Consider the following 26,698-nt stretch of genomic DNA (forward strand, 5'->3'; position numbering starts at 1 on the left):
TCAATTTGAATTATTCTAGTGATAATAAGCGGCGTTTTTTGACTGAATTAGTCAATAATACTGTTTTCCCTGTCCCTAAAAGCTTTTATTTCATAAATTTTATTGAATAAATTTTGTACGCCGCGTCGCTTATTTTGTTTTGAATTAATGACAGATGGGTAGGGATTTTTTCTCACTTTTTTCTCGCAAATATTGAATTAAAATGATTTCATGTTACACTATTCGCACTGTCTTTTGATATTTAGAAGAGTTTGTAAACGTTTTATTGAGAAATATTGCAATTTTGCTGAAAATTACAAGCCACGCAAGTGAGCAAAAGAAGTTACGGTAAATGCTGATTATTGAAAATTTTGTATGGAAATTTGTCGTAACTTCCCTAAAAATGGAAGTTACGACAAATTCTGATAAATTTTTCTTAATTAAGGGCACTTACGATAATTTTTATTTAAAATTATTTTTATTGAGCTTATAAATGTTTCTTTTTCACAAGTGAGTTTAATAAACAAAATTACGCTGATTCCAAATATGTATATATCTCAAAATCGCAAAAATGAAGTTACGATAAATGCTGATTTAACTGACGATTTGTTTATGGGTCGGTTATATTCCTTTCGGAGCCGCTGCACCCAGGTCACTTATTTAGGCCCATTATGCACTCCCCATTATCCTGTTTTATCTTAACAGGATCGTTTGTGGATCTGGGCAGTGAATGTGTATTTGTATTCGACTGAACTCTACATGTCGAAACTCATTTCCTATACCAACCTCTCTTTTTTAGGTGGCTCATTGTCAATGCATTGGCATTACTTTTCCATTCATTCACTGGACGAATTCGAGACTATTACAACAGCTGAAAAATCTTCAGCTGCTCAGTCTCGAACCCGAGACCTCAGAGTCGTAGAGCCACTACGACTACACTACTACTACACTGAGGCCCCGTGCATCGTCCAAAATTTCATTGAGATCTCCTACCGTGGATTTGTGAATTATCTTTTGTGTTTCTTGACCAGGACATTGTACCTGATGCTCTATGGGTTTATAATTTTCTAATTGAGAGCCTGAAGAAGTGTTCAATTAAAGTAGGAAACGTCGCTTGCATACGGAAAAATTAACACCCAGTTTTTCCTTTGGCTGCAATCCGAACAACATTTTCCACTATTAATCTTATCTCATCTGTGTTATAAAATCGTCTCGTAAGTGGTTTTCTCATTAATTAATATCTGACAGAGATTATCAAGAAAGCCTGACAGAAAATCTTCATTGGATGAGAGAGATTCTCCACAAAAAGATTCACGACCATCCTTGAATTCTTCGAAATATTTCTATAATTTTTCTTAGAGATTGGGACCACTAAGAGCTAGCCCTAAAAAATTAAGAGCTACTCAATATTTATAATAATTACGTTTGTTTCTCATGAAACGTATACAAACCCAAAAGGGTCTGAATCGTCTGAATATAAAGCTCGGAGTGCAATGTTTTCAGTGTAGTACAATTTTCATTATCTACATTTCAACAGACTTTCTTTTTACTTTTTCAGGGTATTATTGTTGTCTTATCTTATATATTATCACATTGTTGCAACAGATTCCAGGGTTTCTTCTAGAAGCTCAAGATTATTTTCTCACCACTCGTCGCGTGTTGTTGATCAAATTGAAGATGCAATTTTTTCCTAAAGGCCTCTACACACTAGAGGAGATTTTTTAAATTGTATTTTTTAAGAAAATTTCCCCTATTATTGTAGTTAGAAACGTTAAATTTAAAAAGCAATTTTTCACGAAAATTGTTTCTAGTGTTATAACCCTTTAATAACCTTTCCAGTCGACAAAAAATTTCCAAATATGTTTCTAATCTTTAAGGAAAGGGGATAACTCCTCTTCATACAACACGCCTCGTACGGACGGTAAGGCGGTAAAATTTACGTGTTCTTTCACTTTTTCACGATTATTCCCAATTATTCCACTTCATTTTAAAACAGTCAATACTGAAAGCATTGATATATGTTTTTCAAGACAATCTGTCGTTCCGCTGAGCGTCGGAATCTGTAGGTGTAATTTCACCACAGGTTTTTCAGAGCGGATTGTCCTGAAAAACCATCCCTTTGTACAGAAAGCATTGAGAGGTGAAGAGACAGGAGACAATAGACCGCTCCTTTAGCCGGGGAACACAGCCCTCTCCACTGGATGACCTTTCTGCTCGACGTCGAGAGAAAAAATAACGTCAAAATTAAATATCTTTGAAGAACAAATAGGGTAGAGTCAGTACTTTTTCGCCAGTAAGTTCTTTTTCGACACCTAAATTAAAATCACATTTTAAGAAAATAATGAGTTCGTGGAACTACGAAATGAGTGTTATTTCGTGACCTCTAGGCAAATGAATCAGAAAACCATATTAGATGCTCCACCGACTAGATTATTTGCAAGTTAATTAAAGAAATTGTCGATAAGATAAACAGTCACCAAAAATATATGGAGTTCTTAATAAACTTGTCAACGCTCAGACAAATTGTCTTGCATTATTTTGTTTTTTTCAGTACAGTATTCAATATTTTTTCACTGAAAGTCAATCCGTTATTAACTAGGCTTTGTTCTAATATCATTTTTTAATAATGTAAAGAAATACGGATGTGGTGAAATAGGGCTTACTTTTTTCGGTTGTGTAAGTACTTTTCGCCACTAATTTTTTCAAGCATTTTACAAGTGGCGCTCCTCGCGGAATTTAGTTGAAACAGCCGTAATTTTCAATTGATTTTTGTCGCAAATAAAAAATGTGCAAAAAAATCTTTCAAAATGCTCTAATAATTGTCTAATATCGGTGTTAAATAAGAAAAGTACTGTGCCGTGTACTTTTGGGGGTTTTCGAAAGCTGCTGTTTCTTAAAAATCAATTGAAAACAAGTGGCGAAAAGTACTGAAACATGCATTATTGCAGGAAATGTACTTTTTCAACCAGATACTCAAAAGTTCCCGGAAAGTCTCCTAGTTCAATAGATAGACAATGCTTCAAAGCACATTGTACACATAATTTCATTTTATTTCGACAAAAAGTGTAAGAATTATAAGGGTCTCAAACCTTAAGGTGGCGAAAAGTACTTGCTCTACCCATTTTATCGTTTGCTTGATTTTTGAAAAGCACAGTAGTAGGGGTACTAGTACTGCGTACCAATTATTAATGCATCGAGTAAGGAAAGTCGGCAATGAGCAATGTCTACCGGGTAGTTGTTGCATCGGGCAGCACTGGCGAGACATTCCCCATTTTGCAGTATTAGTCAAATGTGTACAGAGAGTGGATATTTTCTCAGTTTTCCTATTGATTGATTTTCTTCCGGCCACAGGAAATACCTTCATTTGTTTCTGTTGAATCTGTGGAGTTGTCTAAATTGATTACAAGTGCTCTCTCTGTGGTGGATATTGTTGAAAATCTCTGTTGAGTTTTCCTCAGTTTCTCTCTGTTTTTCCTCTTTATAAAAAAGTTTTCCCGGAATTGGCAGTTTCTCCTGGCCAGAGCCAATCCCTTCAGCTGCAAGAAACCATGTCTTCGGATTCAGTGAAGAGTGTAAGTACAAAATTTCTCTATTTAGTCGTTCATTGACCTCCATCTGAGGGTAATTGTTGCCAATTGAGAAGAGTTTGACGTCCGGAAGGGCGTTTGAGGCGTCTGCCTTTGTCTGTTGGGGCCTGGAAGACCTAGATTCCCTCACGTTCTCCCCGCCTCCAATTAATATCACCCATCTGTGGGTGATTATAAATGCAATTGGCGTCACTTTCTCAGCGCACGTTTGCTGCATGAGAAATTCCCTGTGTCCGGATTGACCCAGAAACTCACTGAACTGATTCCCCTGATTGTAGTTTTCGAGTCTCGAGACTCCTGGCTACGTGGGATTCGCCAATTTGCCCAACCAGGTGCACAGGAAGTCCGTAAAGAAGGGCTTTGAGTTCACATTGATGGTTGTTGGTGAATCTGGCCTGGGAAAGTCCACCCTGGTCAACAGTCTCTTCCTCACGGATTTATACCCAGAACGGGTGATCCCTGATGCTGGGGAGAAGCAGAAGCAGACAGTGAAGCTGGATGCTTCGACGGTGGAGATTGAGGAGCGTGGAGTGAAACTGAGGCTGACAGTTGTGGATACTCCTGGGTTTGGGGATGCCATTGACAACAGTGACAGCTTCAGTGCAATTCTGGAGTACATTGATGAGCAATATGAGCGCTTCCTGCGAGACGAAAGTGGTCTCAATCGCCGGAATATTGTGGACAATCGCATCCATTGCTGCTTCTACTTCATCTCTCCCTTTGGCCACGGGCTCAAGCCCCTGGACATTGAATTCATGAAGAAGCTCCACTCCAAAGTCAACATCGTGCCCGTGATCGCAAAGGCTGACTGCCTGACCAAGAAAGACATCCAGCGCCTCAAATGTCGAGTCCTCCAGGAGATTGAGGAGAATGGGATTAAGATCTATTCACTGCCTGATTGCGATAGCGACGAGGATGAGGACTACAAGGAACAGGTGAGGCAGCTCAAGGAGGCCGTTCCATTTGCCGTTTGCGGTGCCACGACGCTGCTGGAAGTGAAAGGCAGGAAAGTCCGGGGACGCCTCTATCCTTGGGGAGTTGTTGAAGTCGAGAATCCCGATCACTGTGACTTCATCAAGCTCAGGACTATGCTCATGTGAGTTCACTGTGCTAATTTTAATTCCCCACAATCTTCAGATCAGCTGTCAGTGTTTCCCTAGTAAGCCCCGCCCATCAAATGAATTGTCCTTCCAAGCTAAAACTCCCATCGAAAAATAGGCCACGCCTCCAATACGTAGGGTAGAGTAAGTGCTTTTCGATACCTTAAAGTTTGACACCCTTATAATTCTTACACTTTTTGTCGAAATAAAATGAAATTTTGTGTACAAGTGCTTTGAAGCATTGTCTATCTATTGAACCAGGAGACTTTCCGGGAACTTTTGAGTATCTGGTTGAAAAAGTACATTTCCTGCAACAATGCATGTTTCAGTACTTTTCGCCACTTGTTTTCAATTGATTTTTAAGAAACAGCAGCTTTCGAAAACCCCCAAAAGTACACGGCACAGTACTTTTCTTATTTAATACCGATATTAGACAATTATTAGAGCATTTCGAATGATTTTTTGCACATTTTTTATTTGCGACAAAAATCAATTGAAAATTACGTCTGTTTCAACTAAATTCCGCGAGGTGCGCCACTTGTAAAATGCTTGGAAAAATGAGTGGCGAAAAGTACTTAACAACCGAAAAAAGTAAGCTCTATTTCACCACATCCGTATTTCTTTATATTTTTTGAAAACATTATTAAAAAATGATATTAGAACAAAGCTTAGTTAATAACGGATTGTAATTATCAGAGTATTTTAAACGACTTCTTGCATATTTTCTATTTGATGTAAAAATCAGTCAAAAGTCACGATTGTTTATACTGAAATCCGCGAGGTGCGCCACGTGTAAAATGTATGGGAAAATGAATGGCCAAAAGTACTTACACAGCCGAAAAAAATAAGCCCTTTTAGCCACATCCGATTTTCATTTATTTTGTTAGAAAATCTTATTAAGAATGATATCACAATAAAATTTAGTTAATTAAGAAATAAACTTTCATTGAATAACATCGAATATTTTTTTCAAAAATATGAAATAATGCAAAACAATTTCTCTTGACATTAACAAGTTTCTTAAGAATCCCATGTTTTTTTTAGTGATTGTTTACCTTGTCGAGAATTTCTTTCAATAACTTAGAATTAATCAAGTCGATACAAAATCAAATACGGTTTTCTGATTCGTTAGATTAGAGGTCACGGAATAAGACCCATTTTCCTGTTCTAAATAAACTCATAATTGCCTTACAATGTGATTTTACTTTAGGTGGCCAAAAGTGCTTACATGGCCAAAAGGGCTGACTCCACCCTATATAACCTTTGCCGAAAACCGCAAGTCGAAATCTTTCTTAGTTTGGGAGATATTAAGCTCCAAAGACCGGACGGACGGACGGGACCGGTTTTTAGCCGGAATTCATATGAGATGTACTTTCCCCTAAATTGAGATAAATACCTTAATTTATTGCGAAATAAATGGAATTTGTTGCGGAAGCTAATATAATACGATAATATTGAGGAACTTGAGGAAACACCAGAGAAAATGGTTCTAATTCAGACTCCACGCAAAACTTTCTTCACATAACCTCAAATTTAACATTTTGAACTCAATCGTCGTTCAAATTTGAGGAATCCAACAGAATCTGACTCATCTTTAGCTTGAAACCGAATTTTCTCATAAAATAATCTCACTGACAAAAAGCAGATCTTGATTTAGCGTTCTCCGTGCTTCAATGCCTTCCGGGAAACTTGAACTACTTCTTCCTTTGCAGAACACATATGCAGGACCTCCAGGAAGTGACACAGGAGGTCCATTACGAAAACTACAGATCTGAGAGACTGGTGAAAGGTGTGAAGCGCAATAATGGTGTTGCCAAAGATGAAGATATTGCCATTACGGACAAGGATCGTATTTTGCAGGAGAAGGAAGCCGAACTGTTGCGCATCCAGGAGGAATTGGCCAGAATGCAGGCCAAAATCAAAGCTCAGCAGTGAACGCATTTCTCTTATTTTTTTTATGCATGATTAATCATATTTTAATTTTTATTTCAATTTCGCTGTCGTAATTTTCATGTTCTTTGCACATTCCTCCGGGAGACTTTACGATTTTCTTTTGCAATAAAAAAAACTTCTGAGTCGACGAAATGGTAATTGACTGAGAGAGAATATTTTTATATTGGGAATTTTACAGAAGAAGAAAAAAAATTAAGTGTAGAGTACTTAAGTGCGTTATATACTCCATTTTTCATCATATCTTATTGTCTTTAATGCATTTATATTGGATATAAAAAAAAATGAAAATTTAAATGTATCAACGAGAGTTCATTTCACTTTGTGATTCCCCCCTTAAAAGAAATCACGCAATATTAATCTCAATAAAGTGGAATTTTCGAATTGAAGAAAAGTCTTTTAATTTTCAAGGAAGAGTTTCAACGAGATTGAAATCTATGAAATTTTCAATGCCTCTATTCAGCGCGTGCTGACAATAAATTTTCCCGCCAAAGCGACCTTGCAATTCAAAATTTTAACCCACTTTCAACAACTTTATCAGCACTTTTCAAGCTTCTGGTCACAACAAAGTGAAGCGTGATCTCAGGAAAATCTTCCCACAGATTAAAAATCTCCGCAAACATTGACTTTCAGTGACGAAAATTGTGGCTTCGATCGCGTCAGGAACAATCTCACAAGATTTGCCTTATCGAAGTAAAAACACTTTCAATGTTGATTTAATTCCACCGTCTTTGTGTGGATTTTGGAACCAACTTTAATAGCTATAAAATGGTTGTGATTTAGAGTGTTTTGTTTGGGTGTAAGACTCACATAAAAATTTACAATTGTTTTGATAAAATTATTTGCTGAGAATTTTTCGGCTATCACACCATCTAATGTTGGTTTAATCCACAAACCATTTAACCTTAAAGTCTCCCACAAAAGTATCTCTAATTACACTTGCGAAGAAAACAGTCTTATCGCAGTGATAAGAAATCGAAAAGTTTCGATATCTTTCGGGAAAGTTCATCGGCAGCGGAGAAAGAAGTGTGAGCCGAAGAGGTGGCAAATGGCTGTACCTCAAAAAGTGTAACGGCTCTAGCGACTAAAAAAGGTAATTTTAAAATTCTAAATACAAATAAATATTTATTTTCAATAAATTTATTAATTGAATTTATCGATTATGCAATGAATATTAAAAATCAAATAAATAAGTTTAAGAAATAAAATCGTTTCTGAAGTAATAAAATCTTTTATTTGAATAAATTTTAGTTTTATAATTTCAAAAACGAAACGTACGGTAAGTGCACCAAATTTTGGTTCAGCATAGTTGCATGCAAGCACTAAAGTCTTAAGTTTAAAATGTAATATTTTTAATACAAATTGATTTTTTGTTACTTCTTTTTAAAGAGTGTTGTTTGGAACCATCAATGGGAAAAAAACGGGTGTGCGATTAACTTTTTTTCCTCGTAACTTTAACACTTTTTAGGTGTAAAAATATATCAACAATTTTTAATGTTAATTTTACACCTTTTTAAGGGTAAAATTAACATGAAAAAGGGTAACTTTAACCTAAATACCTAAATACACCTAAAAAGCATAATATTTACACCGATTTCGGATCAATACTGCAGGGTAAAATTAATATTTCCGGAATGATATTTTAACTTTTTCGGATTTCTCTCAGTGGTGTGTCGGAGCCACAAAAAACACAAATTAAAAAAAAAATACAATAGCTTACAGCTTTCTAATTTTGTTGCCCATAGCGATTTTATTATAAAAAATAATATAATACAATAAAACAATAACTCTTCAGAAGTTTAATAGTAATAGTAAAATCTTGAAAATTGATCCTATGATTTGCTCGAAATAATGAGAGACTTATCTGGAGAAATACTTATCAATAGCCCGAAAACCGTTTCTCAAAACACGAAAAATCCTAAAATTGCTTCGTGAAACCTGAGGCTAAAGAAATTGTTCCAGATACACAAAAACTGCTTTACGAAACCAAACGAATCGAAAATTACCTCATGAAACCGGAGAAACCCAAAAATTGCTTCGGGAAACTCGAGAAATCGTAAACTCTTGACAGTAAAAATAATAATGAGTTATCTCCTAGCTCAAAATAATTAATTTTAATTAATGAATCCAAATGTATCCATTTAAAAATTCGTCTTGTGAGATTAAAACAACTGAGGTCTTGGAAAGCGGGCACAGTAGCACGACTGGTGGTGGTGGCCCAACAAGGATTCTCTTGTTAAGGGTGCGTTTCTACTCCCAGCTTAAGTTTAATTGATCGTCTGCAAGAGCGTTATGCCAAAGGAAGGCATGAGTGCTCCAGGCCCATAGTCTTATGCACATCGGAAGGCAAGTTCACTATATGGCGGTAAAGATACGCACTCTTCACCTCCCACTCAGAGAGCTAACCCTAGTAACAAGGCACATTATGTACCCAATCAGTCTTTAGGAATTCAAAATAACGGCAGGGTCTTTAGCCTCGAAGCCAATTCGTCTTACAGTCTCAAATGCTAAAACATTAGGACATTAGAACAGATAAAATATCATATGCTATTTTCAATTTTTATAAATGACTTGCCATCTGTCCTGTGGAATGGCTATTATCATCTTTACGCAGATGATCTGTAAGTCCACATTGATGGCGACCCTTGTACTCCGAGTCTTACTTTAACTCAAATAAACATAATTTTCTCCCGAATTGAGGCATGGACTCTCGTAAACGGGCTCTGTTTAAATCCCAAGAAGTCTCAGGCCTTAATGAACAGATCATTAAAATTGTTGAGCGTGCTCGCAATTTGGGGTTGATTTTCAACTCTTGCCTTTCTTAGTGTGACCATATCTCTCACATCAACCAAAAAGTCTACTGCACACAAAGGACTCTGCGGCGCTTTCGTGAAGTAACCCCAGAGAATACTCGCCTTATGCTCGTGCGAGCACTACTTATTGTCCATAATCATATATGGAGCAGAGCTTTTCTTTGATACCGACTGTGAAACAAGCAGGGATCTTTCTGAGACGTTCAACAACTGTGTTCAGTATTTTGTGCTCTACGTGCTCGTGATCACATTTCACGATATCGAAACTTTCTGGTTGGCTGTGATCCGCCTTCCCTCCTCCGTTTGAGAGCTGTTTTATTCCTCTTCCGTCTCATTACTTCTCGGAGGCCGGAATACTTAGCTCCTGGCTTTGGGGGCTTCGACCAGGCAGCGGAGACTTCTAGTTCAGAGAGCTCACTCGAACCAGCTTTCGCGTATTCTTTTTGTGTGCGCTAGGACATCACAGGCCGACATTTCTGATTCCTTTCAGTCGAGGTAGAGTATTTTCGACTTAATCTTGTTTTCATTTTTTTTCTTTTTCTTGTATTTTGCTTTTTTTCCTATTTAATCAGACATTGTAAGAGGAACGGACCCTAATAAATTATGTTTGATTTAAGTTGAGTAAAAAATTGATATAGATCGAGAGTGGCTGATATTTGGGTAAATAATGTAGAGGTATTAGAATTAGATCACAAAACGTCCAATTTCCTTGATTTATGCTTGGGACAATTTCTGTGCATAGAGCAATTTGCTTAACGATCGGACACTGCTAAAAGTTTCACGCATCAAAAGCCGTATTATGAAAGACAGTCTCAACACAAAAATATTTACATATCGATCGCTCAGAATAAGAAACGAATAACTCGGAGAAGGCGAATTTTACAGGAGAGCGATTTGAAGTTGAGATTTTGCATGCAAAGTATAGGATTTTTGAGATTTAAAATATCTCATAACTTTGAAAATAATTATTTTTCTAGTATGATATTCACAGGGAAGGTAGAAGGTATAAAGAAGTACCCAAAAATCCAATAAAACGAATTTTGTCAAAAAACGAGTTGTTCGACTTATATTCTGAGTTGTCCGTATAATCTTGAGCATTTCCTCAAGTGTCCGCTTATCCAGATTTTACCCTACCGGCTTTTTTTCAGTTGACGTAACGTGCTGAACACATTTTCGACTAAAGTCCAGGGATGACTGACTGAGCTTGTAGCCAAGTCAGCTCTTGACACACTGTAGAGTTTTGCATTCACTGGGACCAATAAAACATACCTTTCTTGGGTTTTTATCACGTGAAGCTATCACAAATTAAAGAACATCTTTTGCAATCACTTTAGTGAAGTGTGCACGTTCACCAATTTTAGCAGTTGATCAATGAATGAATAAGTGGCTCTCACAGTGAACTGTGAGCGGCGGTCGACAAAATTGTGCCGATCTGGAGGTAAAAATCGATAGATTGGCACTATTTTGCTAAGAAATCGACAGATCGGCATGTTCAACATACCATGTTCATTCACAAAAATCGGCAGATTGGCACGATTTTAGCGAAGAATCGGTGGATTTAAGTGTCAGTTCGATCTTATGAAGCGTCGATTATATGAATCTTATGAAAAGAAATAGCCTGCGGGTATGCAAATTTTCTCGATGCATAAAGTCATTTCGTGCGTTTTTTTAGGTCCCTAAAATGTGCATCATAATCCCGGAACTGAGTGCATTTATGCAAAATTAGCGATTTTTAGTAAACGGCCAGAAAATTGGGGTGGGACACCCTACATGGAAAATTTTAGTAGGTTTTGTACTGAAGATGAAAGACTGAATGGATTGAATAGAACGCCGGCCGCCGGAGCTTTCAGCCCCTTGAGCCGCGGCCGTGGGAGTGTTTTTGGCTCACAGACCAAGTGGAAAGCTTTCGCGCCAATGTGATTGTGTGTGTGCTCGAAGGAAAACATCAAAACGTCCATCGTGTAAAATTTTCCCATTCAGTCTCGCCAACACCATCGAGGAGAGTGAACTTTCCAGTGCTGAAGAAAATGCCAGAGCCAGAATCACCATCAATAATTGAGTATTACTGAAAATAAGGGTGGAAGAACTTTTTCTAACTGAATTTTGTATCCTTTTTCTCACTTGGTTAATTTTTTGTGTGTGTTCCTTTGTTATCCTTTTTTTTTCATCACACAATAATCTTCGCTGTGAATTGTGCAGAAGAATTAAAAAGTGAAAAAGAGTATTTCGTGCTAGAAAACAATTTGTGTGAACAGAAGAAATAACAAAAAAAAAGACGTTAATCTTCCTTTTCGTTCTTCATTTCCCAATAATAAATTCACTGTGCATTTTTTCCGTGACTTTCACCACCCTCATCCGGGGTTGATATGGAAGATTAAGTGTAAGGAAAATTATTTGAGGAAGAATCTTGCCGCCCCAAAAGTTGTACTGAAGGGGACTCCCAGGGAGGAAGAAGAGACACATCAAGTGCGAGGTAAATGACATTTTATCTATTTGTGCCACTCTCACGTTGGAAATTGAGCTTTTCCATCTCCCCAGCATCGAGGATAAGAATTGAATAACAATATTCCTGCAGAATATTGATAACGGGAGGCAGATTAATGAATATTGTGTGTCAAATTTATCCGGAAACGAATCATTTTTCTATCGATTTTCTTCCCTCAAAACCCATTTCCCTCTTGTTTTTCTCTCTCTTCCATCTCTCACTCTCTTTCTCTTGATTTTTCTGCCTCTCTTACCACCCTCCCCCGTCATTGAAAATATATATACAATACACCCTCTTGTCAAGCTTTTCGAGAGCTTTTGGAGTCCCAAAACTCCTATGTGCAATACACTCCCTCAATACACATCATTTTCACTTTGTGAGAGAAAAAGAGAGAAAAAGCAGGAATATTCATTGGAAAAGTTGAAATTATATGCCATGAGGAATTCTCCTCTCTCACTGTGTTTGTTGTGTGTCGTCTCCAATAAACAGAAAATGTGCTTGTCCCCCATTCAACCTCCCCATCAGGATTTAGGATGGAACAACCACTATACGCCCATAAATCGCAAAGCAATTTGATCAAATCTTACATTGGGATAAAGGTCTTTGAATAAACTACAACTTTCTATTACATTTATGTTTCGTAGGACTACCGCTAGGGGCGCATTTGTAGCAATAAAGAATTTTCACAACACTTAACCTCAACTATCTCCAACCTATTAACCGATTTCGACGGTGAATTCTACAAAATTTGCATGATTTGTGATTTAAAATCTTTATGGTTTACCTTAAGGTAAAGTACCCTCACTTGACCGGTGGATCAATTTTTGAATGTTTGATGGTCAATTTCGTCAATTTCTATGAATTTGCCACTGGTTCGTATTATTCATGGAATAATTGACCTATAATGTTAGATCATACGCAAAATATTATAGCAAATATAAATAAATTGAATAAATAAATCTACCGGTCGAGACGAGGAACCGGTCGACTTGAGGGCACTTTACCTTACTTTAAAAACATTCTGGGAGTACTGAAGCTTGAATAAAGGTTTATAATCGAGTAAATTTAATAAAATAAAATTTAAATGATAGGTCTCACAAAATACAAAAATTATCTGAAAGATTTACAGTATATTAGAATAATAGAATACGTAAGATTTCGGACGCAAGAAATTGCGTAAGCTTCCAAAAGTAGAATTTTCAAAATATTAAACACACAAGACTTATTGTGCTATTCCAATTAAAAATGAGTGTTTTTTAGCACTACTGTTATTATGTGCTTTTTGGTTTTTACATTTTGCGTTGGTTCATGTCACGACTTTTTGGTGGTTTTAGTAAACAGCGAAAACGTATCATAATCACCGACAATGCAGTCAGGTCAAGACATTTTCGATTATAGCTCGGATCTGGGAACATCAAGGGAGGAGTGCGACCCACTTTTGAAAAGGTCTTGACCTCAGCTACATCATACTAAAATTTAAAGAAAAAGCATCGTTTAGTTTTAGCAATATTCGAAATCTAATTTCGAAAATCGATTTTTCGGACCTTCGATTAAATCAAATGGAATTGGGATGTCGTAAAAATTATAGTTACTCCACGAGCGCTTTCCAAAATACCAATTTTTTTTTTTAAATTCCAATATTTAGAACCGGAGATATGGCCATTTGAAAATTGAATTTTTGAACCCTTATAGTTTAATTCAGGGTTGTCGGGGGGCTTAATTTTTTTTTAATCGAAAGCTCTTAGGCTCAGGTATAACATACTAAAATTTGAAATCGATCGATGACATAAGGGTTGAGTTATTGAGAAAATAAAATTTGGGGTGTTCCAAAATGGCGGAAGGGGGGTGAGGGGGTAGGTCTGTCATCATCAAGTTCTAGCCACCTATCGACATTCAACCTTTACCGAAAACCGCTTGTCGATATCTCTCTCCGTTCTCCCTCCAGAAGCGTTTGTACTCCGGACGGGACGAACGAGACGGACGTTCGCGAAAATCGATCGAACGAATATCATCGTGATCTATGATTGTCAAAACGTGTAAATCCAAAATTTGTGCCCGGTCTGACTAGGTCGGATTTCACCTGTGACCACAAAAGGAATTTTTATACAGGTGTCTGGTCCCTTATGACTAGCTCACCCTTTTTGTTACCTTACCCTTTTCATTAACTAAAATTCAATCGAGTTTCAAATAAATATTTGAACGACAAAGTTTGACAGATTTAAAGTTACAGATACTATTTCGATCAACTAAATTTAAGCAACAATAACATTAAGCATTGACACACCTTTTCGATTAAGTAAAATTCAATCGATCGAAATTTCACCTCTTACTCTTTCAACCTCAAATCAGATATAGTTGGCCCTTTTGTCAAATGAAATTTGAAATTGAAATTGAAAATGAAATTTCAATTTTCATTTGACAGACAGAGATAAACATATTATTTTAGTTTGAAAAGAAGTAAAATTCCAATCAGTTGAATTTTACTAAATTGAAAAGGTGTGTCAGCGCCATTAGATTCGTTTTCATTTTCTATCAAGATGAAGTAAAATTTCATGATGTTACAGTAGACTCTCACTCAATCGGCTCTTTCTCAATCGGGCGACAAATTTTGTTGACAATTTTCACGTTTAATTATGAAGCTAATTCGATCAAATTCGCTGTAGTTCTTCCTATTTTATCGTGATTCTTTATAATTGAGCGCTTTTTGTGGAATTTACAAAGGCTTTGACGCCCAAATCTATTGCTAAACCGGATGACATTTTGCCCCATATTCCCGATTGAGAGAGAGTCTACTGTACACTAAACTCTATAAAAATCCGTAAATATATCATCCAGTAACCCAAATTAATGAATTCTGCTTAAACATGTATCTAACTAAAAGAATGATGAAATGAGAAAAAATATAGTTCTTATCGTAAATTATTCACTGACTATTTTCGTATAATAAAAATAAAACTCAACGAAATTTTCAATTCAAAACTTAATGACACTGGCACACCTTTTCAATTGAGTGAATTTTAATCGATTGAAATTCTAACCTCTTACTCTTTCAAACTGAAATCAGATGTAGCTGTCCTTTTCTGTCAAATGCAAATTGAAATTGAAAATGAAATTTCAATTTCAATTTTCATTTGACAGAAAGAGACAAAGATATCTAATTTTAGTTTGAAAGAGTAAGAAGCAAAATTTCAATCTATTGAATTTTACTCAGTTGAAAAGGTGTGCCAGCGCTATAAGGATAAAGTTTGACAACCTGAAATTAATATTTATCTGCGTGACAAATGCGATTTTTTTACCACTATACATTTCAATATGGCTCTAGCAGAGCTTTTAGATCAAGAAAATTTCATGAAATCAAAATTCACATTCCTTTCCTTCTCAAATATTTTGCATATGTCTATCCAACTCTTACGAACTCTTCTTCTTTTTATGAACTCACAAAAAATTCAATTTAGGGGAAGTATTTTAGGCTTCGCACTATCTGGCTTCGAACACTTCATGTTTTCCTCATATTCCTTTCATGAATCTAAGCTATTTTTTCAGAAAATGTATGATTTACGTGTGAGAAGCAATTTTGAAAAAAATATGAAGTGTTCGAAGGTTATGTGCGAAGCCTGAAAGGGTTCCTCTAGAAAGTGTTTTAATCTGTTTGGTCAGTCTGCTCCGGCACTATGGGATTGATCAGAATGAAATATTCAGAGGCATGACATTTCCTATGTTTCCCATATGTTTCTAGCGCGCCGAAAAAACTTTTGGGTTTATTATCTGTTTTCTGTCAGTGTAGAATTAATTAGCAAAAAACATATATACAAAATAGAAGCCAACTTAATATTGGATAGGCAACCGAAAACCCCAAATTGGCAACCTACGTAGTTTTGAAATCTCGTGAAATGTGTACGAAAACAGGGAAAACTTTACAATAAAATCGGTCGCATTTTTCAGAGCTAATGTCACCCCCCTGGAAATTTTAGTAGGGCAAGGTTTTCAGGCTTCGCACGCACTATTGTGGCTTCGAACACTTCAAATTTTTTGCATATTTCTTTAATTAATCTGCCCTATTTTTCACAGAAAATGAGTGATTTAAGACTAACTATTACAAAATATTCCCATTAGGTCAGATTCATTAAAGGAATATGACAAAAATATGAAGTGTTCGAAGCTAGAGTGTGTGCGAAGCCTCAAAAACCGTCCCCTATAACCAATAAATGACTATAAAAAATGAAATTGGATAAATGAACCTACCCCAGTCCAACTATATAGCCATATAAAGTGGTTAAAAGGAGTTAATATGCCCTATTTGGCTTTTTGTGAGCGCCTGCGAGCGAGAAACGTGAAATGGAGGCGCCTGGTGTCTTCCATCCAACCACCAAGACACAACAACAAAAAACCCTTCAGCTCGCCCAAATGATTTATCTCCTCTCTTTCCAACCCCCAAATAAATCCACCCCAAACCCTTTAATTTAAAAAAAAAATTCTCAATCGACAGCCAAAAAAAAAGTCATTCATGGAATGAGGGGAATGTTTTTCTCACCGCAAAGAAAAACGTTTAGATTGTATTTTGTCCACAAACCCAACTTTTCAGGCCAATTATGTATGTGCTTATTGATCGAGAGAGAAAGTCTACACAAATATTTTGGGGGTGGCTTGAGGGAAGAATAAAAAAAAGCACACAAGACACACTTTAGTTGAGCCCCCCTTCATGCCCCCGAAGCACTTGGTCGGTGTCTCTATAAAAAGAGACACATAACCCAGAGAGAGAGTAGAAAATGATGGCACAGCAACAAGTTGCCTTTTCTTCAAGCTCTCCAGCACAAAACTAAATACCACACACTATTACAGTCACACAGGAGTACAAAGGAAGTTATTTTATTGATTAATGACTATAGGAAATTCTCTAAACCTTTTTTTTGCCGTTTCTCAATGGCTTTGGAAAATGTATTCATCCTCTGGAAAAAAAAGCGCACAATATCGATAAAATTGATGGCAAAGAGGGATTTTTTCCATTGCCAGGAAATATCTAATGTTCACTAGCATCCGACAGGAAGTTGATGCACTTTATCAATTGTGAGGGAAATCGTGGGATGACTTGATATTTTTACCTTTTGAACTTTCAAAGTGAAGGGACAAAAAAAAGGGCTTTAGTGGAGTGGTTTTAAATGGAAAATACCTTTCAGAAACTCTGGCAAATTTCACAAAAAGCTCTCTCGTAAATTTGTGGCGCAATTTTGCGTGAGATCTGCGAGGCGTTAATTTTTAAATATTTACACTCAAGTCCATCATGGGCTGCGCACAATTAATTATTTGTCCAAATTTTAATTATTAATGATCTCGTGATGTTCACGGGTTTCAGTTTTAATTAACAGAAAGGAGCAAAAGAAATGCAGAGAAATTAACTATAAGAACTATTTTACAAATGAAACATGAAGCTAAATTGTTGAAATTTATGCGTAAAACATTGCTAATATATGAAAGCTGTTTTTAGTACAATGTTGTAATGAAATTCAAAGTACTATCTCATAAAAAAAATATTAAACCACTTTGAAATGTTAGAAATATTGCAGTCAATTACGGAGCATACTGAAAACAGAAGAGAAAATGATTTAGTACATCTGTACTAAATTAAAATGTGATCAATTTTTTCAGTTTTTCTGGCTTAAATTAAAAAAAAAAACTTAGCTAACGTAGATGTGAGTGACTCTACTGTAAGCTTTCCTTTAGCATTTTAGGACAGTCTTTACTTATCGGACAGATTAGATCAGATCGGTAAAGACTGAAGACCATTCTTAAGTGCTAAAATCAATGAAAAGCTTACGAAAATACAGGGGTGTGAAGTGACCACCAGAGCGCAGTCACCCTAATCTACGGCATTCAAGATCTTGATAAAATGAATAATGGTGCTATTTCAATGAAAAATGAACATGTTTTTTAGTACCTATTTTACTGTGCTCAAGTGTTTCTGCATTAGCGACTTTTCTTTCTCTTGGTTTCTGTCTCGAATGTTTTCCCCAGTCCTCGCCTTGTTCTAAAACCACCACAGTCATGACAGGAATCAACACAAAAGATAGTCGATTATGTAGAAACACTTAAGATCTTAACCTAAAAAAAAGTACTAAAAAAATACGTTCATTTTTCAATGGAGTAGCATAATTAAGCGGGTCCTTATGACAAATTGGGTTCGAATCTTAGGAGAGCTTTTTCGAAAATGCGATTCTGTAACCGTGACATTGCCATTTCAGTTCACGTGGCATTGTCAGAAGTCACATATTTGAGATTTCTGGCAATTCAAATGACAATGAATTTTTTTTAAACAAATCAACCAAGATGTACTGTGTTTTCGTAAAATCATCAAGTACATGGATTTCATTTCATTAAATAAAATCAATGAATTGCATTTTTGAACTCATAATGGTATAACAAAAAATCCCGATTAGCATTGTCAGGTTTCGAACTCATGCGTGACAATGCCACAAAAATTACAGAATGCCCCCCTACTGGTCAAAATCGCGAAAGCTAAAATCCCGAAAGCCCTGAATGCCAAAATTCTGATAGCCAAAATCCTGAATTCTTAAAAGGATCATAGCTACTCCCACGATTGCAACCGCACTTTCTGGAGGCAAAGGGAAATTTTCCGTGTATTGGGAAATTATTCTAAGCATTGTGCTTCATATAATTTCATCCCTTTGAGGATTTTGAACATTCGATATTTTGGCTTTCAGGATTTTGGCTCCAGGAAGATTATTTTAATTTATGCAATATTTTTTATTTTAAGATTAAATTATTCTCATCTTAATTTAGTACATGTCTGTACTACTTCCTGATAAATTGATCTCCTCTTATTCTAACCCCAAATATAATCACGTCAATATTTATTAATTATTTTTATTAGATAATTTTATGATTTAGTACATGTCTGTACTAAATCTAATACTTGTTGGAATTGCTTAGTTGGTTCAGAAGATAAAAGTTTAAGTATATTACTGAGACTAATAAGCTAAGCTTTGTAAATTAATCAATCAAAGAGCATTGATTTATAAACTAATTTATAAAACTACAAATCTTTACCACAAAATTTTGTAACAATAAAAATTAACCTCCAAATTCACAAACCTTTGAGCAACTCGGTTCAATGGATATTTGATATATTAATTGAACTTTAATTAAATTAGTCCTTGGGCCAGAAATATACCATATGCATTTACTCTGAAAAGTATTTTAATACACTTAGGGAAAGTGGGGTACCTTTGAATTGGATCTCCTTTATAAAAGGACTTTTTTATCCAATTTTTAAATGGAACTTAGCTCCTTTATCATAATGCAATTTAACTTTACAAATGGTCCTTTAGAGTTAAATTATATCATGATAAGATCCATTTCCATTTAAAAGTAAGGGAAAAAGCCCTATTTTGAAGGTGCTCAACTTTCCCCTATCGATTTTTTTATATTTCACTTGTTTTATGAAAAATCGATTCTAAAATATATACGGAATAGATAAACGTTTTAAATAAATAAAATCTGATCAATAAATATTTGAATAAATTATTTTCTTTTAGTAATTTTTAAAAAGCACCATTCTCATGAAATCAAGTATTTAATCTCATAAAATATTTTAGTTCTAAGCTAGGAGCTTCACAGCCGCCAAAAGCTTTCAAAGCTTAAGACAGATACACAATACGAAGGGATTAAAATACTTATGGGATTAAGTATTAATTAATGTTATAATTATTTATGATCTAAATAGAACACTTAATCTCTTTCGTCTTTCTGTTCTATTTGATTTCAAAGAAGTAAATGTGTGATGTATAAATTTTAATGGTTAGGATAATGTGTTTGAATTATGAGGTTTAGAACTTTATATTCCTTCCGAGAAGATATGTCTCAATAACCTTCTTATAGGAATATTCACAGCTATCACTATTACTCAGGCATTCTATAATATATTTATAAAGCTTTAAGTTAATCTTCAATTCCTCATAATCGTCATTTCATGAAGGATGATTTTTCTCATGTGCAATAAAGTTCAAATTATAAAGATATGTGATCGTTCTGAAATTGAACTGCATTTCTCAGGATTCTTGAGAGGATTAGGTAATGCAATAAACGGGATGATATAGCAAAATACTTTTTACTCGAATTAGAGGCTCATTGATTCATGGGAATGGGTGAAAAACGAAAAAGCATAAAAATTACAAGTGCATCAATTTGTGCTGAATTTCCGCGGAATCTCCCTGGCGTCATAAACAATAAATGATAATTTTTTGGGAACACGTAACATATTAAATAACTCTATTTATTTTTGCGGTAATCTGTACAAACACTCATGGAACAACATGCTGACAAACATGCTCTTCTGCGTAATATATTTATGAGGAGGATTTATCTCGGCTGGGAAATGCCTCTTATCTGATGGATAAACTTCCATCAAGCATTTTGTCCAATTGTCATCCAACCCCATTGGACGGGGCCTTATAAAAATTGCAACAGTTTGCTCATATGATATTTTGTCAACAGTCCATGACAGAGAGAATCTCAGTGTGGGCCAGAGTCACGCGCATTTTAAATTGAGTTATCGTGGGTATGACCTCAGTGAATGAGAGACACGCAAAAAAGAGGAAAAGAAAGACGATAAAGAAAGTATAAATCTCATCAAAATGTCTTATTCGTCTCGGCAGAGGAAATTCCATCGTCTGGGATGATAATCCTCCAGTGGGAGACAAATGGCAAATTGAGTCAAAGTGGAAACTAATGTTACCTTTCAATCTCATCCTTCCGCCTTTCTTTCCTTTTTTTTCATCGATTTTATCTCATTGCTCTCATTTTATTGCTCGAACTCACCAAGGAGGAAGTCATTGCAGAGGAGTCGCGAGGAACGCTTAGGAGCCCAAGGAACCCATTGGGTACCCGAAGAACCCGTGAGAAATGCTTGGGAACTCTGGCAACTCATTAATTTCTTCTCGGAAACCCAGATTTTACGTAGGTACAACGATTTTAGAAGCCAAACGGTGAAAGATATCAACTTCGGGTCTTTGTGAGAATTATTCGCACGATCTGCATTTAAGTAATATTTTCTCGATGTTTAGAAAATTTTTAGGCACGTGCACTTCCATAGGGTAAGTGTGCCAAATTCCGGCCAGCTTGCAATTTCGGCCACCTTTTTTATTCCTCGAATTTCGATGAATTTTTAGTTTTAACATACTCTAGAGATTATACAATGAAAAAGAATAACAAAAAATGTAGCTTCGACAAACGAGAAGACGTGAAAAAGATATTAGAAGAATTCCGGAAGGGCAAGGAACTATGAGAATGAAGGTGGCCGAAATAGGGCACCAAAGCTATGTCTATATTTTTATTCATTTTAAAATGTATTAGGAATGATTTTATAGTAAATAAAGACAATAAACTGTCTACAAGGTTCTAAGCAACACTCCTTAAGTAAAAGGAATAAAAAAATCAATTTCCATTAAAGATATTACATTTCAAACTTAAGACTTTGACGCTTGCATGCAACTATGCCGAAATTTGGCACACTTACCCTACTTTCGAAATGTCGAATGATCTCCATGTTATAATGACGTGATTATTACTATAAAATGATCATATCGCACATCCGCGATTTTAGTGGCACTTTTAAGATTAATATTTCAAGCGTAGGGTAACGTGTGGTATTTCGGGACACTTTTTAGCACTTTCAGGTTTTAAACCGCTTAACGACTTCTTAAATTATTTTTCTTTGTTGATACAAATATTTATGTTCCTTATGCTACCTAAAATAAGATATTCTGATCTAAAAATGTTGAAAAATGCATCATTTTTTATACAAAATAGCAAATTTGGTAAAGAAGTAAGGGTGGTATATTTTGGGACAGTTGGGTATTCCGGGACAGACAAAAGTCGCTATTATGCAAATAAATTTCACCGAGTTTGATTATTTACCTTTAAGTAGAAGTTCTAAACTTCAATCTTTCATAAAGAAAATTGTTTAAATTTCAATTTTAAAGTGACTTAAATCGAAAAAACTAAGCACTGTCTGTGTTGACATCTACAAAATTGACCACACTGTAGGTTTTGTAAAAAATGGAATGTGACACTCACAATTCACGCGTATTTCACGGTTTAAATTAAATAAAATTTCAGAACTTTTACATTTATCTGATACGTAAAGAGCTTAATATTTCATTTAAAAATAATTAGAAAATAAATATTTATAGGATTTTTGATGTGTCCCAAAATACCCATATTATGTCCCGAAAAGCACCTTATCCAGAAATAACACGCGTTACCCTAACGCTTTTCAAATGGTACTTTCAAATTTCAAATGTTGAAGCAAGCTTGAAATACTCAAAATTAACACAATTTTTGCATTTAAAATATTTTTTCTTTCTAAGGTTTTTTTTTCTAAAGTTCACTAGGGAAAAGTACTCTCCCTTCGAACGTTTATGTCTTCGAATAATGTGAATTTCTCTTACTTTTCCTAAAATATTTCCACTTCAATAATTGATAATAAGCTAACTAATATTCAATAGAAATGTTTAAGGCTATTAGAAAAATTAAAAAAAATCACATTATTCGAAGTCATGAGCCTTCGAAGGGAGAGTACTTTCCCCTATTCCTCTTAATTTCAATCGCATATTGAGATGGATATTGCTCAAAATCCCGAATGCCAAAATCTTAAAAAAAAAAACCAAAAACCCTAACGCCGGAATCTCGAAAAACCAAAATCCTAAATGGATCGAAATTCCGAACCAATCCGTATCAATACGTTCACTCTGTGCAAAAAAGAAAGAAGAAATTCTATCGGATGTTTGGACTGGCGTGATTAGAATATGATTTAAGATATTCCGGTGATCGCCAGTGAGAATAGAATCATCTCAAGATTAAAACACTTTTTTTAATCTTCCCCAGAGCTTTCGGTCTGGATATGGAATTTCTTCTGTGGTTGACTAAAAAAGCTCTGAGGAAGATTAAAAAAAGTGTTTTAATCTTGAGGTGACTCCATTCCCACTGGCTATCACCGGATAACCTTTAATCCGAAAAGACCAACCAAGAACCACTGAGGAAGACACGATAAGTGTCGAAAGCTCTGGTGAAATTTTGTGTTTGATTCATACGATTCATAGGATTTAATAAGCAGATTCCGACGCTCACCGGAAGGACAGATTGCTCTAAAAAACCTAGTTGAAATCCCGAATAGGTCAAAATCCCGAAGGTAAAAACTACAAATCTTTAAAAGTGTCATATCTACTCCCACGCGATTGCATCCTTGCTTACTGGAGGCAAAGGGAAATTTTCTCTGTTTCGGAAAATTATTCCACACATTATCCTCTGTATAATTTTGTCCATTTCACGATTTTGGTCAATTCGGAAATTTGGCTTTCGGGATTTTGACTTTCAAGATTTTGGCCCTTTCGAGTTTTTGGCTCTTTGGGAATTATGGCGATTGGAATTTTGGTTTTCCGAATTTTGGAGTTTGAGATTTTTGTTTTACAGGATTGTGACTATTTACGATTTTGGCCCATTTGGGATTTTAGCTTTTTAGGATTTTGGTTTTTAAGATTTTGTTTTTTCGCGATGTTGGTCCATTCGAAATTTTGGCTAGTCAGGGTTTTCGCTTATTTGAAATTTTGGTTTTTCAGTGAGGATTTTGATGCATCCGGAATTTTAATTTTCAGGATATTGGCTTTCGTGGTTTTGGCTATTTAGATTTTTGTTATCTTTTTTGCAATGTTGGTCCATATGGGATTTTGGCCTTCGGGATTTTGGCTTTTGAGATTTTGGAATTTTGAAATTTTATCGTTATGCAAAAGATGGATCAAATTTTGAACTCTGATATCTGATAGATATCTCTTTTTTTTCTGTTCATTATTTGCCAACAGTTATTACTGAATTCCTGGAGGTTATCCTAACTAAGTATTTCGCCCATAGTCCATATACGAAAATGACATTGAACTATTCCTTCTTTTATATTTTCAAGGTCAAGAGTGAAATATATATTGAAGATACATTTTTTAATCCAATTTGATAATTTAATTCCATTCGAATTTATTTGGTTAAGAATAGGAGTGATTGATTACGCCTAAAAGGACTTGACAAATAAGTGAAAGCCACTTAAAGTTAATCCATGAAAATTGCCTATGCAGCTAAATACCGTCATCAAGTTGAACTAAATCTAAATTAAAAAAAGATACAGCTTTGCAAAATGCCTTTTTCATTAGCACTTTTAACAAGAGAACTGTCTCTGAACTGAGACGTTCGAGTATTTTGAGAAGTCTTTCCACTTCGTCACTTCTATGCAGTTCACCGGTTTCTAACGTATTTAAAACGTTCACTAGACATTCTGCTATATACAGAATATAAGAGAAATGTGATGATTTTATAAAGCTTTGAGAGGAAATTCTATTGGATTTTCCATCTATGAACATTTCCATAGCCCATTCCAAAAATAGCCCCAGCGAAATGTCCTCGATAATTGCAATTTTCAGGTGGTCCTTTCCCATCAATTTCCCATTTTCTGTCCTAAAATTCAATTACCGGGAATGCTTTGTGAGAAATTATGCTCATGATATTTCATGTTTTGTGTTGCAAATTAATAATTCAATTTTCACTTGATCTATACACTTGGGCTTTACCATTTTCTTCAAAAATGTTCCAATAAACAATTCATAGAGCCTGGGTGAAAAATGTTTTAGCCCGGTCTGTGAAAACTCCTTTCAAAAAAAGGCAAAAGTGAAATTTTTGTTGATACTGAAAAATTCATAAATATCTTTGTTAACGATTCAAACAATTTCCATGGAATTTGCATTAAATTTGGTCCCAATTATTGGCCTAGTTGAGTTCCAATTTAATAAGAGTTACTTTTTTCGTGTGAATTTTCCAAGAGATTTAATTGATTTTTCCACACCTTCAATTCTTTCGCACAATTGCACCATCTCATCAAATTTTGCCCCCCAGGGGACGTACTTCGCATCGGGAAAAACCCAAAAGGAGGGAAATTCACCAAGAGGACTCTCAATTAAATTATTTATCTTAAAATTTTCTTCCCTACCAATCTCTTGAGTTTGCCAATTCAATGAAAACCCCCCACGAAGGAGAAACTTGAGGAGAAGAGAGGAAAATCAAGGATAAAATTGTATAAGCTTAATAGCACTGTGATTCTTTTTCTGCAAAATCTTTTAGTAAATTCGAAAGTTCAATGTCAAAAATTTTTTCGGTCATGGAGGGGAATTCTGTAACGCTCTGGCAATGCCATATGACAAATTGGGTTCGAATCTTAGGAGATCTTTTTCGAAAATGCGATTCTGTAGCCGTGACATTGCCATTTCAGCTCACGTGGCATTGTCAAAAGTCACATATTCGAGATTTCTGGCAATTCAAATGACAATGAATTTTGTTAAACAAATCAACCAAGACGTACTGTATTTTCAAAAAATCATGAAGTAAAGGAATTTCATCAAAAATTCAATGAATTGCATTTTTCAAACTCATATGATATGACATAAAAGCTCGAATGGCATTTTCAGGTTTCGAACTCACGCGTAACCATGTCACGAAAATTACAGAATTCCTCTACTGGACGAAATATTCGTCTTGGCTACCTCTAAAATATATACGAAAATAAAGGAAACCTTAGGAGTCGTTTCCGAAATAACTAAAAATAAAACGGTTTTTAGAGGGGCGTGGGGGAAAAATATCTCGAGATGAGATTGACTAATAATGACCCCTTTGACCTCTAGCTCGGCAACACCTTTCGCACAAATAAAAATAAAATAATAAAGATAAACCAATAACGAGGATTCTTTATCAATTGGGGCAGATGCAGGCGCATTGAAAACTTAAAAACCTTTTCAAAAAATCCAAACCGAAGAAAATTGGTTATAAAATAGGTCCTCTGTAGGGGAATTCTGTATTTTTCGTGGCATTGCCACGCGTGAGTTCGAAACCTGACAATGCCATTCGAGCTTTTTTGTCATATCATATGAGTTCGAAAATGCAATTCATTGAATTTTTAATGAAATCCTGAAAGCGATATTGCTGAAATGCATTTTCGAAAAATCTCTCATAAGATTCGAACCCAATTTGTCATATGGCATTTCCAGAGCGTTACAGAATTGCCCTCCTGGAATGATTCAACTTTGACATTTGAAAATTCGGTGTCGAAAATTTTTTCGGTCATGTATGGACGAAATATTCACTTGGGTACCTCTAAAGTCTAAAAAAATCCGTGTAGAAGCCGTTTTCGAAATAAACCAAGAAACGGAAAAAAACGTCTGGAGATAATGTTTTTTTATTATGTTTTACCGAAGACAGAAGGTTAATATCTCTTACCGTTTAAGCTTCATATTGGTGATAAATTCGAAAAAAGAGCATGGCATATTGCTCTCTTTTTGAGTTGGAGTAGTAAAAAACCACAGCAAATTTGAGGTTATTTGCTTCATTCGACCACCATTCCCAAACCGAAAGAAACCGAATTATACAAAAAAGTTACATAAGAAATAGCATTCAAAGGCTAGCTGGACATACAGACCGATTCTTGCACTGATCATTTTCGAAATCAATGATGTTCAAAATATCAATCCTGTGTAAGGGAAAGTACTCCCCTTTCGAACGTTCATGCCTTCGAAGAATGTAAATTTTCTTTAAGTTTTTCTAAGAGACTTACACATTTTTATTAAATATTAGTTAGTTTCTTATGAATTATTGATATTTATTTAATAATTATGTGTAGTTCTGTTAGGAAAACTGAAGAAAATTCACATTATTCGAAGGAATGAACGTTCATAGGGAGAGTAC

At 35.3% G+C, this 26,698-nt stretch overlaps 2 protein-coding genes across 2 annotated transcripts in view; both read left to right on the forward strand.

The window, feature by feature from the left end:
• The first annotated feature begins 3,202 nt into the window (after positions 1 to 3,202).
• On the forward strand, positions 3,203 to 7,010 carry LOC129799097 (septin-1). Its single transcript, XM_055842730.1, has 3 exons — positions 3,203 to 3,551; positions 3,845 to 4,662; positions 6,379 to 7,010. Exons 1-3 carry the CDS (start codon positions 3,528 to 3,530, stop codon positions 6,599 to 6,601), a joined length of 1,065 nt encoding a protein of 354 aa, XP_055698705.1. The 5' UTR covers positions 3,203 to 3,527; the 3' UTR covers positions 6,602 to 7,010.
• A 4,371-nt stretch (positions 7,011 to 11,381) lies between these two features.
• LOC129799098 (uncharacterized) overlaps positions 11,382 to 26,698 on the forward strand; it is a 43,479-nt gene continuing 28,162 nt past the window's right edge. The window contains exon 1 of the mRNA XM_055842732.1: positions 11,382 to 11,902. The gene's annotated coding sequence lies outside the window, so the exon portion shown is untranslated. The remainder of the gene's footprint in view (positions 11,903 to 26,698) is intronic.

Source organism: Phlebotomus papatasi, chromosome 1 (assembly GCF_024763615.1).
Source record: "Phlebotomus papatasi isolate M1 chromosome 1, Ppap_2.1, whole genome shotgun sequence".
NCBI lineage: Eukaryota > Metazoa > Arthropoda > Insecta > Diptera > Psychodidae > Phlebotomus > Phlebotomus papatasi.